The sequence below is a fragment of the Hydra viridissima genome, unplaced genomic scaffold (assembly GCF_058129835.1).
Source record: "Hydra viridissima isolate aposymbiotic clone 2 unplaced genomic scaffold, HvirCarnegie_v1 scaffold_5, whole genome shotgun sequence".
NCBI lineage: Eukaryota > Metazoa > Cnidaria > Hydrozoa > Anthoathecata > Hydridae > Hydra > Hydra viridissima.
Window position 1 is genome coordinate 19,470,717 of NW_028324304.1, and position 12,017 is coordinate 19,482,733.

General features: G+C 27.7%; 1 protein-coding gene across 4 annotated transcripts in view; it reads left to right on the top strand.

Annotated features, from left to right (window-relative positions):
* The window catches only part of LOC145188799 (uncharacterized), a 14,644-nt gene extending 3,083 nt beyond the window's left edge, over positions 1-11,561 (top strand). The window contains exons 1-18 of one of the 4 annotated variants that reach the window (XM_080065288.2): positions 139-504; positions 3,067-3,219; positions 3,508-3,576; positions 3,844-4,072; positions 4,278-4,414; positions 4,499-5,604; positions 5,807-5,884; positions 6,717-6,885; positions 6,961-7,055; positions 7,260-7,337; positions 7,445-7,539; positions 8,465-8,523; positions 8,612-8,694; positions 8,786-8,983; positions 9,096-9,167; positions 9,388-9,508; positions 10,665-10,856; positions 11,096-11,561. In XM_080065288.2, coding sequence (XP_079921414.2) covers positions 276-504; positions 3,067-3,219; positions 3,508-3,576; positions 3,844-4,072; positions 4,278-4,414; positions 4,499-5,604; positions 5,807-5,884; positions 6,717-6,885; positions 6,961-7,055; positions 7,260-7,337; positions 7,445-7,539; positions 8,465-8,523; positions 8,612-8,694; positions 8,786-8,983; positions 9,096-9,167; positions 9,388-9,508; positions 10,665-10,856; positions 11,096-11,190 — 3,258 coding nt within the window. In that variant the 5' untranslated portion in view covers positions 139-275 and the 3' untranslated portion in view covers positions 11,191-11,561. Of the gene's footprint in view, positions 1-138; positions 505-2,319; positions 2,958-3,066; positions 3,220-3,505; positions 3,577-3,843; positions 4,073-4,277; positions 4,415-4,498; positions 5,605-5,806; positions 5,885-6,716; positions 6,886-6,960; positions 7,056-7,259; positions 7,338-7,444; positions 7,540-8,464; positions 8,524-8,611; positions 8,695-8,785; positions 8,984-9,095; positions 9,168-9,387; positions 9,509-10,664; positions 10,857-11,095 lie in introns of those variants that run through there. The other 3 variants (XM_090086906.1, XM_090086908.1, XM_090086907.1) reach the window with 3 other exon arrangements.
* Positions 11,562-12,017: the final 456 nt, after the last annotated feature.

The window sequence follows — 12,017 nt, forward strand, 5'->3', positions numbered from 1 at the left end:
GATCAGCAAAATTGTTGTTGGTGAACAATATATACTTTTGATTGGTTACTTAGTTGACAAACATTTGTCAAATTTTGTAATTCACAGACAGGATGCGTCAGTTTTTTTTATTAGAATAATTTTCAAGCACAGAAGTTACATGTGCTGTTTTTTTTTTAAACATTCCTTTTGGAAAAATAAGTTCAAATTTTGCATTAAGTTAGTTTTTGTTGTCTATTGTGTGAGTTTCTCGATTGAAACAGATGTAGAAGCAAAATAAATGATACTGAACCCTGATGCTTTTCAAAGTGATTCTTATAAAAACAATTTCACATGAAATATGGCCATCTTCATCATTGTTTATGAAGATCTTGTGGACTGTGTATTTTTTGGCAGATTTTGAATCAATGCTGTTAGTCTCATTACCTCACTTGCAGCTTTTGCCAAGTGAGCAAGAGAAATTTTTCTGGGGTATTCTGAAGTTTTTGAATCAGTTGGAAGCTGAAGAGTATTTTAAATTTGATGGTATGATTTCTCTTGAATTAAGAAATTGAATAAGTTTTTTCATGTAAGTGGGCTAAAAATTGTAATAAGATTTTTTTGTCAGTTTGTCTACCAATTGCTCATCAATTTGTTTCCTTTTAATTATTGCTAAGCAAAATGATGGTGCAAGTGCATTTTTTTAGAGGTTCAGTTCAACAATTGCAGCTTTTTGCATTTGTATGTTAAAGTTTAAATCAACTTAAAAACATGTAAAATACATAATAGCAGCATGTCTTCTGCTGCATACTTTATTAAATTAATTCTAATATAAATTGATAACAATAAGCAGCAGAGGGCATTCTCCTATTGCTTATTCATTATGGGCTATAGAACTTTGAGCATTTTAAAAACAAGCACATGGTTTATTTATAGTACACTTGGTTGTTTAAGTTCTGTTGTTTTTTTTATTAACTCATATTGTTAAATTCAAATTAACTTTTATGTTTATAGTTACCCATTTTGAGTTTTTCATTTTATTTTTGTTTTTGTGTGAATTTATTTTTGTACATGAATGAAGTGTTGCTTTTTTAATATTACTTTAGGTGTTGAAAATTTTCTGGTCCTTAGTTTTCATAATTTACTAATATTTAAAAGAGCCTTGATTTTAAAACCAAAGCAGTATATATGTTATTTCTTTTTTATATTTTTCTAAGAGTTTCCAGATAAGATTGTCAGCCATTGAAAATCCATACATGAGTGCATTTTTGAGATACCAAAACATAGTTTTAAACAACAAGATTGAAGCATCTAGAAATATAAATAATCAGGAAATATGGTTTTAAGAAATCATTTTTAACTAGATGCAATATTTCTTATATGAACTGCTAATTTACATCATGATTAAAAAAAGGATTTCTACATCTTCCTTAAATATATTTATCACTAACATTTATTGAAAAAAAAGTAAAAAAGTTATTCCATAACTTTTTTAAATTTTCACCTTAATTAAAATGATAGGAGCAAAATAATTAATCAAAGACAAAAAGTTCTGTTTGATCATAAAAATTACAAAAAAAAGAGGACTTATATATATATATATATATATATATATATATATATATATATATATATATATATATATATATATATATATATATATATATATATTCCTAATATAATTAAAAATTATGTTGAAAATGTAAAAATTTAATTATTAGAGAATATGTTATATACGCTTGCTAAAATGTCCTTTGTTAATTTCTCCTCTCATTTGGTACATTTCTCCTCATTTACATAGTCTTGATATATCATTGAGTAATATACAAACTAACACATGTATAATATATATATATATATATATATATATATATATATATATATATATATATATATATATATATATATATATATATATATATATATATATATATATATATATATATATAGGTGTATTGTTAAATTTGTAAATCATATGACAAAACTTAGTTTTTATATATAATAATTTTTATTTTATATATAATAATTTTTAATATAATAGTTTGAATCAGCTGCATTCTTTGATGTTTATTTGCTGGTTCATTTCTACCCACTCTTACTATATTATATAGATTGAACTATTATATTATTTAAAATGAATTATAAATTTATTACTATTAAGAAAGTAATGTAATGTTATTTTATGATCAAATTACAATTATCATGTTATTTATAAACATCCTTTCATAAACCTTTTCTCTCAATCTATTTGAATGTTTTCCTAAATTTTAAAACTATTTAAATTAAAAATTTTTTTTTTGTTTACATAGTTACTGTTTAAACAATCATTTATGTAACATTCAAATATTTGCATCTTATATAATGTGTAAAACTTTAAAGTCTGGTTTAAATGTTGTAGTTTTTTGTTTCCTGTATTCTTTTTTTATTTGACATGAACATTAACTATCCGCTGGACATTGTAAAGTCTTTGTTGGGTTCATTGATTGCTGTCATCTTTTGTTTGTCTAAAAATTTTATTTTGAAATGTTTAGAGTTTGTGTTAGTTTTGTAAAGAGTTTTCTTTGAATTCTTTATTTAAAAAAAATATCTCAAAGTATATAAAAATAATGAAATAATAGCCAATGTTGAAAGTTTACTTTTGTACTTCCTTCATATATTGAAGCTTTATTCTGTATGAAGTGTGTTTGTGCTTGGCATTTTATATTTTGTTGTAGTTTCATGTTATTATACTCAAATATCTTTGTATTTTAAAGCTACCTTACTGTAAATATATTTGTGTAATGATAACTTTAGTAATAGTAATAATATCAACCATAATATTCACTTAAATATCTTTTTAAAAAGTTACTGACAAAATTACATTGAAGATAGATTTATGCATTATATAAAAATTTACATATGTAGCTTTGAATTTTTTTTTTCTATAATCTCATGATTTTTGAAAGTTTTTTGTTATAATTGTATTGTGCAGTTCAAAAGTAAGAATTATTCTCAAAGAGGTAAAGCATAATTTCTTTTGGGTAAATGTATTTAAAAAGCATAAATCATATAAATGATTTATGCTTTTTTAAATACATTTACCCAAAAGAAAGTTTGTATTTTATCTAGATATGAACGAAGTAGCAGCATCAAATGGATTATTGCCTGCTGATAACAGTTATGGCATATTTTGGGATGAATACAGGGTTATTGAACAAAGTACAAATCAATTAGCTTTACAGAAATTCTCAGATTTAGAGGATGGAACAATTAAAAAAGAAGGTATTTTTTTTTTTTAGTAAATGAACCTTATACTGTACCAAAATATTTTCCTTTAATGCTCATTTTGACATTAGTTTTCATGTCAGCCTTTATTGATCTTAAAAAGATTTTTTAGTAGAGAAATTTTCACAGTTTGTACAGCACACAATACATATAACATCATCAATTTAAGATATGTGTTATAAAAATGCAAAAATATTTTTTTGGCATATTTACGACATTTAGTGTTTATGACATGTAACATTAATGGCATTTAATATTTATAGGATGTAATTTTATCAATTTTAGAAAACAACGAAACAAAAATTCAGTGGTTAAATGATGTTGGTTTTACTAACATAGCAAAAAAGTTCAGAGGTAAAACTTTTTTTGTTTCTTTCATTTGCAAAAAAAGCTGAGAAGTTGTGCAGATTTTTATGTGGCTTACTCTTTTCAATTTTTAAAACTATTATTCACTTTATATCACTTTTAAACTTGTATCAATAAACTATTGGTTATTGCTTTTGTAAGTTTCTTCTTTCCAGTGTGAAATCTTTTTTCAGTTAAATGATAATTTAAATCTACAAAATTCTTTTATCACTTTGAAAGATTTTATCAGGATTTATTTTTGTATGAAATTTTTAGATAAAACTGAAATAGATCAAAATGATGTTGATATGAAAATAATTGCAGCTTCTTTAACTCGAGCTCAAGCAAACGCAGTTCGTCAGCGTATTGATGCTTTAAATGAAGCTATTCGACAGCGGAAACTTAATGATGCTTCTCCAAGGTTGAATCATAATAAAGCAAAACGAAAGGATGTTCGAGATCTCTTTAATCTTGATTCTAATTCACAGTTACCAAGAGAAGAAAGGTGCAAATGTTTTCTAATCTAAAAATAAAGCAAATTTTGTTTATTATTTAACTAATCATCTGCATAAATATTTTCTACTTCTTTCCTATATAAATATTTTTTTAATCTTCCTATATAAATGTTTTCTTCATCTTAAATAAGGATTTCATAATAGCTAAATTTTCAAAAGTTGCTTTTTCCTTTAAACATTTTGTTTGCTCATTAGTTCACAGAAGTATGATGGATCAAAGAATAAACATATTAAACAGGTTTATCCTCCCACAGTGTTACAAAAACCTGCTAAACAAAATATTACTCAGTCTGAAAAAATGAAGTTTCAACAAGGTTATCACCACCAAGGAGGTTTAATTTTTTTACTAATATTTTTGTAATCGTTTTTTATTTACTTTTGAATTATTTTTAATCAGAAGTTTGTTTTTTATTTAGGTAAGACAATTTTTATAAGTAATGAAAATCTTGATTCCAACTTTGACCAGAGCACAAAGAAAGAAGACAATCTTGTTAGAAGCACAGTAATAAATAACTTAGTTATTAAAACTGGTCAAGAATACAATCAAGACCTAAAACAAAGTGTAAGACCTAAGAGCTTAATAATAGAGAGAGATTTTGTAGTAAATGACCCTATGCGCCGTAAAACAGTGTTATTTGATGGCAGAAATTCAAACATTGACAATGACAGACCAAAGGGAATATATATAAAAAATACAAATGGTGAGGAAGGTTTAAACAAAGTTAAAAGTATTTTTGAAAAAAAATCTTATCCCTTGCTTGAGAAAACTAGTTCCTTACCTGATTGTAACAACTTACCATGCCCCTTCCCTAATTTGAATAGCTCATACTCCCCCCAACCTGAGCAAAGAAGCCCTTTATCTGAGCAAAGAAACCTTTTACCTGATCAAAAGACCTCATTATTGGAAAAAAGTAGTTTATTGCACCCTTTACCTGAACATAATTTATCTCAAAGTACAAAGGTTTCAAATATTGAACTTCCAAGGAGCTATAAAAATTCCTTATCAGAGAATTCATCTCAACCCAATGTTGTACAAAAACACAATAACTCTCTCACTAATCATGATGGAACAGAGGATAAAAAGCTGGTTCGCGTTGACAGTAAATATATTAAAGTTTCTAATGTTGAAGATGATTATATAAAAACCACTAAAAATTCAGAACGCTCTCCAACACTTCCAGCGTGTGAATCGGAAAAAAAAAAAGATTCATTAAATGACAGTAATAAAAAAAACAAATCTGATAAAAATCAAAGTTTATCTTTATTAAATATGAAAAATTATATTGATGTTATGAGTCAAAGTGGCAGTGAAGATAGCAAAAGCGTATCAAGTCTAGGAAGTGCAGAATCTTTTGATGAGTTGTCTCTATCTTTAAGCAAAGCTGAAGGTTCACACTTGTTTGATACAATTTATGACAATGTTTCTAACTCAAGTTGCTTAACTGATGATAAAGATACAAGTGACTCCTTTGAATTAGTAGAATCACCTTGTAACTTAGGTTTAGATGGAGATGCCAAGTTGGTAAGATTCGAAAACCTTTATTTTAAAAGATTTTATTCATAAAAGAATTATATCTGTTAGGTTTATGATACTTTGCTGTTATGGCTTAAATATTGAAAAAAAAAGTTTTGCAGAAGCTATGTATTTGTTTGCATTTAGTAATACTGACCACAAATATAAATGTCATGTGTTTTGTTCATTAAAAAGTCTCTAAATGCTATAGGATGTAGGATCAGTATTGCTCAAAGAAGAAAAAAGTTTACCAGAGACAATATTGGGGCCCAGTTTCCCACCTTTACCAGTAGGTTTATTTTATTTATTTTTGTGTAAATGTGACAGAAACAGTAAACAATGTTTTGAGAAATGCGTACAATGAGTTTTTGACAAATGTAGGGGAGACCAGGGCTAGTTGGCTACAGGGTTAAGTTGACACACTGCGTTTAACTTTGGAATTTTCCACCAGAAGTTTCCAAAATTCACATGGAACCTTCCCACTTGACTAATTCATCTTTCAGTGTAGTATCAGGGCTGTATGCACATGCAGATAGAAGCGCATAGCGATTTTTGTGTTTTTTTTTTACTAATTTTGTAATTTTTGTAATTATATTACTTTTTCAAATTTAAAAGCAATAGTATTAGTTAGAAGTAAACTCAAATATATTTAGGTGTTATATGGTTCACTCTAACCAGTCACATTTTGTGTTTCTCAATATTTCGCATTTTTGGGGATTTATAAGCCATTTTATGAGCAAAAAGCTTTTGGGGTTAGTTCGCAAATGCTTAATGTTGCTAAACTTGTCTCTTTTTATATGGTGTGCCAACTTACCCTGAGAATATAGGCAACTTACCCCGGGCTGGGGTAAGTTGGCCCATATTTTCTTTTTTTGAGGCCCTTTTTGGGCCACTAATTTTTTTTTTTTAATGTTTGACACATGAACATGCTTGCCAAATTATATTCTTTTGAAGTGCAATTTGATATTCTCAAAAAAGTTCACCTAGAAATGCACAGAGCACAAAAACTAAAACTGTAGCCAACTAGCCCCAGTCTCCCCTATGCAATAAGCATAACTTCTTTTAAGAAAAAATTTCTTTCTTTAATGTGAAATAAAAAAATTTTCTGCTTCAATTTTAAGAATTTTACATTAACTCAAGATGATCTTGGTATGACTCGAGTTGGTGATCTTTCTGAGTTAGACATGTTTAAAATTCGATCATTAGCTCTTATTGAGTTGACTGCTTTGTTTGATGCATATTCAATATCAATGAACCGCAGAAAGTCACCCCTTAAACAAAGGTTTAAAGGTTTGTGAGGATTAGTTTTTAAATCTTAACTTATTTTCTTTAAGATTGTTCTCCATTCAATTTTAATTTATTTAGAAAGTGGCGTGTTTGGAGTCCCACTAACAGCATTAGTGCAACAAGGTCAGGGTAAAAAATCTAAAGTACAGGCATCTCCTCAAGTGCTTAAAGATGTATGTGATTTATTGCATTGAAAGCTTATATCATAGTTTAATAGCATTAGAGGTGGATATTGATTTCAAATTTTGTTTATATAATAGTTTATGTTGAAGTTATAGTTTAGAATTGATTTTATGGTTTGTTTTGATTTTATTCTTTAGATTTTTTAATTAAAGTCAGTTATTATTGCCATAAATTAAGTGTTTTTCATAATTTAGATGCTTGCTTACATTGAGAAAAATGGATTAAATGAAGAAGGAATTCTTCGAGTAACTGGATCAATTCCAAGAATGAAAGTAGGTCTAAATTGATTTTTGTTACTATTTTTTATATTTGATGTTCAAACTTTTCTGTATTAGTACTATCAGCTTGATAGAAGTGCAGTGTTCAATTTAATTCTCAGCAAATCAAAGAAGACCTTGAAAAAGACTTCAGATCATTCAGTTGGGAGGGCATAAAAATTTGTGACGTATGCACATGTCTAAAGCAGTTTCTTCGGTTAGTATTTTACAAAAATTTTGTAATCTTATATAAATGTTTTACTATTTTATTATAAATAATGTATTGTGTTATGTAAATTCTATACTATTTGATAATTATATTTTACTGATATATTACATTTCAATATTATAGTGTAGTTTATAAAAATCACCTAAGTTTGGTCATTTAAACTTTGAACATTCATATCTCAGGAATTTTGATTTTTCTTCAGAAACATATACCAAATTTTATTCTTAACTTATATTGTCACATGAATGAAAATAAATAAAAAATAGTATACAATAATTTATTTCAAATTAGAACATCTATTTTGATGAAATTTCAACACCATTCATCATTTCACTCAATGTTTTGTCTATTTTGAATTTTAATATTACGCTTAATTATATAGGTGTTAGTTTGCAAACAAAACATTAAGGCACAGGCTAGTTGATATGACTGAGTCTGTTGTTTTTAAATTCAATTTCTTAAAAGAAATTAGTTTAAAATTGAAAGTCAAATAATTTTTTTTTTGCAAATACAATTATTTTGATGACTGATATATTTATTTTGGTGAATCATACTAATTTTATATTTTACAATTTCACTCAATACATTGTTATTTCCATTTTCAAAATTCATTTTGAAATTTGTTTAGTTTGCAAGCAAATTATTTTAGTAAATTAAAAATATTTACTGAAATAATTTTCTTACAAAGTTACATAAATTACAATTTTTTTTTAGATTTATATACACAAAATCAAAAAAAATATTATTTTGAAAAAAAAAAAAAAAAATTTCATTTAAGCTTTTTTTCAATTTTTTCTTAGATGACTGAAGTTACATGGTGACCGAACTTAGGCGATATAACATGATATAACTATACAAATGTTTCAAAAACATTTGAAATTTAAATTTATTTGATATATTTACAACTTTTTAGCGAGCTGCCTGTTCCATTGCTCAGCCACGAATATCAAAACACATTTGCTGCAGTAGCTAGTAAACTTTTCATTTTTTTAGTTTTAAAATTTTTACCATCTTATAGTTTCTTTTCCATATTTGTTGATAAAAAAAATGACACTTTTAGACCTTCCAGATCGCAAAGTTCAACTTCAAGCCCTGAACCTCCTTGTGTTGTTGCTGCATCCTGTTCACCAAGAAACTTTAAAAGTAGAAAAAATATATATATTTTTAGTTATTAGTTTGTTTAAACAGAAAGATTGAGATGCAGTTGTTAAAAAAATTTCTAATTTCTTTGCAGTTGCTTTTATCCTTTCTTCAAAAAGTTGTTTCCCATGAAGCTGCAAACAAGATGGGTTTAAACAATGTTGCTATGATTATGGCACCAAACTTGTTTTTTCAAAACAGTGCAAAGATAAATATGGATGAAGCTCAAAAAGCTGTTGGAATGACAGATGTTCTGCGGATGTTAATCAAATACCAACAAATACTATGGACAGTAAGCATATTCTTAACAGAATATCTTGTTGCATTTCTTTTACACATGCATATTTCCATGTAAAAATTACTCGCAATGCTTTCTGATTTCTCTGTTGTATATTTGCTTTTAGATACCGTCATTCATGGTCACACAAATCAGGTATCTCTATGAAGCTGGTGCTAATACAAAAGATCCAAAATCGGTTCGAATATTGACTTTTTCTGTGTTGCTTTCACAAAAAAACTTCAAATTATTCTTTTTTGATTTGTTTATGAATTATATCCGTATATATCCTCATTACTCTTTAATCATTTTATGTAAATTTTTATTCACAGAGGTTGCTAATAAAAGGTTTTAAGAGGATAAAATCTTTATCAGTTCGATGTTGGAAAAACTCTGTGATGTAAAAAATTTTTATGTAGGTAAAAAAAATTATTGCAAAAAGAATTAAAAGCAACTTTTTTGGCTCTGGTTTGCATGGAAAGTCTTCAGAAAGCAGTGGTGATGAATTAGAGGATTCAGATTTGATAATTCGTGTTAAAGGTACTTTTTATCTTTTTAATTTCAAGCGCTCTTTTTTATTATCATTAAGTGTTTGATGCTATCGACAGTGATAATTACTGTTTAACAGTTATAGAGGAGAATAGGGTCAGATGAAACAGTTTTTCTCATTTTTATTATGACCTGTGTTCTATATTTTGCTAAGATGTCAGGTAAGAAGCGTTTCAAATGCAGCCCACAAGAATGAAATTTTTAAATAGTATTCTTTCAATAGATCTAAGCAAGGTGTAAGTTTTTTGACCAAGTAGTTTAAACAAGATTAACATCGACCTCACTCACATCAAACTAAATCGCTTCTCCAACTCACTGATTCTTTTTAAAGGGAGAAAGACATATATAATAGAATATTCAGTGCTGTTAAACCCAAAAAACTCAGTCACTTAGAAAATTGATAAACTAAATTCACCATTGAGGTTTTATGGCAGTGTCATGATTATAAAATAAAATTTTTAAAACGACGGCTGTAATTTTATAGGCAGCAATTTTTAATTGTGATGAAATAAATTTTGGTGCATTAAGAGTAAAAATCTTTAGATAATTATCTCAACTGATAATCGGCAGAATATTATCTCCATTTTGTTCTCGGTTATTCAGCTCACATTGATATCTTTGGATATTTTCTCTTTTCCAATTGAACGGGTTTCTTGATCATTTTGCTTGGGTCACTGTCGGTGCACTAAAGAAAATTTCATAGAGTTGCATTATAAGCACTTAAAATCTCCTTTGTAGCAAACTGATTAAATGCGGCAAATGAATTTTTCATTAAAAAATGTGTTGCGCAATAACAGACTTCGTTTATTATATTACTGGGCAGACGTTGCTTCTTTAAGTGCATATTTCTTTTTCCCATTTTGTTTTCGTTTTTTCGGTTGGTCAGTAACTTGTCTTTTTTTTGGTTGGTCAGTAAATTGTCTTTCATCAGCCATTTTTCTTAATTTTTGTTTATGGCTTACTCGTCATCGCCTTGGTAAAATTGAGAAGTCTCTTACAACGAAACTTCCCTACTATACTTTCCCTCAAGCCACGTGTCCCATTTCACTCCAGTCTCTACTAAGTTTACTGTTAATTCTTATGAAATCAAAATTTATGAAAAGAAATTTTTCATGAAAATAATTGATAAAAAAAAACTTTTTTCCAGCTCCTGATTTCAATAAACAAAGTATGGCAATACAGTTGACTGAAAAAACAACTGCTTCAGATGTAATTGCTAAGTTCCATTGGCGCCGTCAAAATAGCATTAAAGATGAAATCGATACGTCCAAGTATAAGAGAGGAAAGAAAGAAAACAATAACGTCGATTATTGCTTGTGTGAAACTGGCGGAAATATAGGTATAAGAATACATTTTTTACTTGCACTCTTTATTCTGATAGTTAGATTTGAAACACAAGCACGTGTTAAACTTTTCTGACGATCAGACTTTTGATAAATGGAATTATACTACATGACAATTTACAATCCATATATTGTAATACAGCAAAAACACTTAGATTTGTTTATTGCTTACTAAAGACATTACAACTATAAAGTCAATATTCATTTTCTTAACATTTTACCGCTTACAATCTAGGTGAACGAATCCTTGAACCTTCGTCAAATATATCAGCGATCCTTAAAGTCAATCCAAACGCAGAGTGGCTGCTCAAAATGTGTCCGTCAGCGTAGCCTGGTACCTGTGTTGATCGCAGGCGTTGCTGTTAAGAAGAAAGATTTTCCCTGCCGAACTGTCATTTTAGAAACGGTTCAGGTTGTTTAAATTCCAGTTCAGCTCAAATCAAAGGTATCTCCAGAGTCTGTGCACATCTATGGCAGTTTCTATTTTCTTAGACGCATTTCAAAGTGCGCAGTATATTTCTTTTTGAAATGTAGAGTTTTTTTGAAAACATCAGCTGTGCTGAAAATATTTTTTGTCTTTGTAAAAATTCTATTTTTTCTACGCAAATTTTTTCAAATTAAAGTAAATGTATATATGTACGCAATTTTTATGCGAATATAAGTTGTCTAACACCCATAGAAATATATTGCAGAAAGATAAATCATAGTAGTCTTGCTCATTTATTTTTCTCACATTTTATATAAAAAATATTCCGAAACATGTATGGTTTTCGAATTATCAATTTTTCACGCCATTCAAGTTCTTCTTTCTCAGTTGTTTGTTTCGTGAACGAGTCTTTGGGCGTCAGAACGAGTCTTTGGGCGTCAGAATGCTAATCTTGGTATTTAAGTGAATATGAGGTTCAGGAATCTTTAAAATTTGCTTAAAATTGCAAGAGAAGATTTATTTTAAAAAAGTAACTTTAGTTTTAGACATTTTTAAAAATATATTTGATTAACAATTAAAAGTATTTATATTTCATTAGCAATTAAGCAATTTAACGGGTGATTACTAAAAATCCAGATTGACTTTCAAGAGCAACTACTCCCTTAGATTTTAAACTAGAGATTAAATAAAAATATTATTAAATAAAGTTTTTAGTTTTTTATCTATTTCA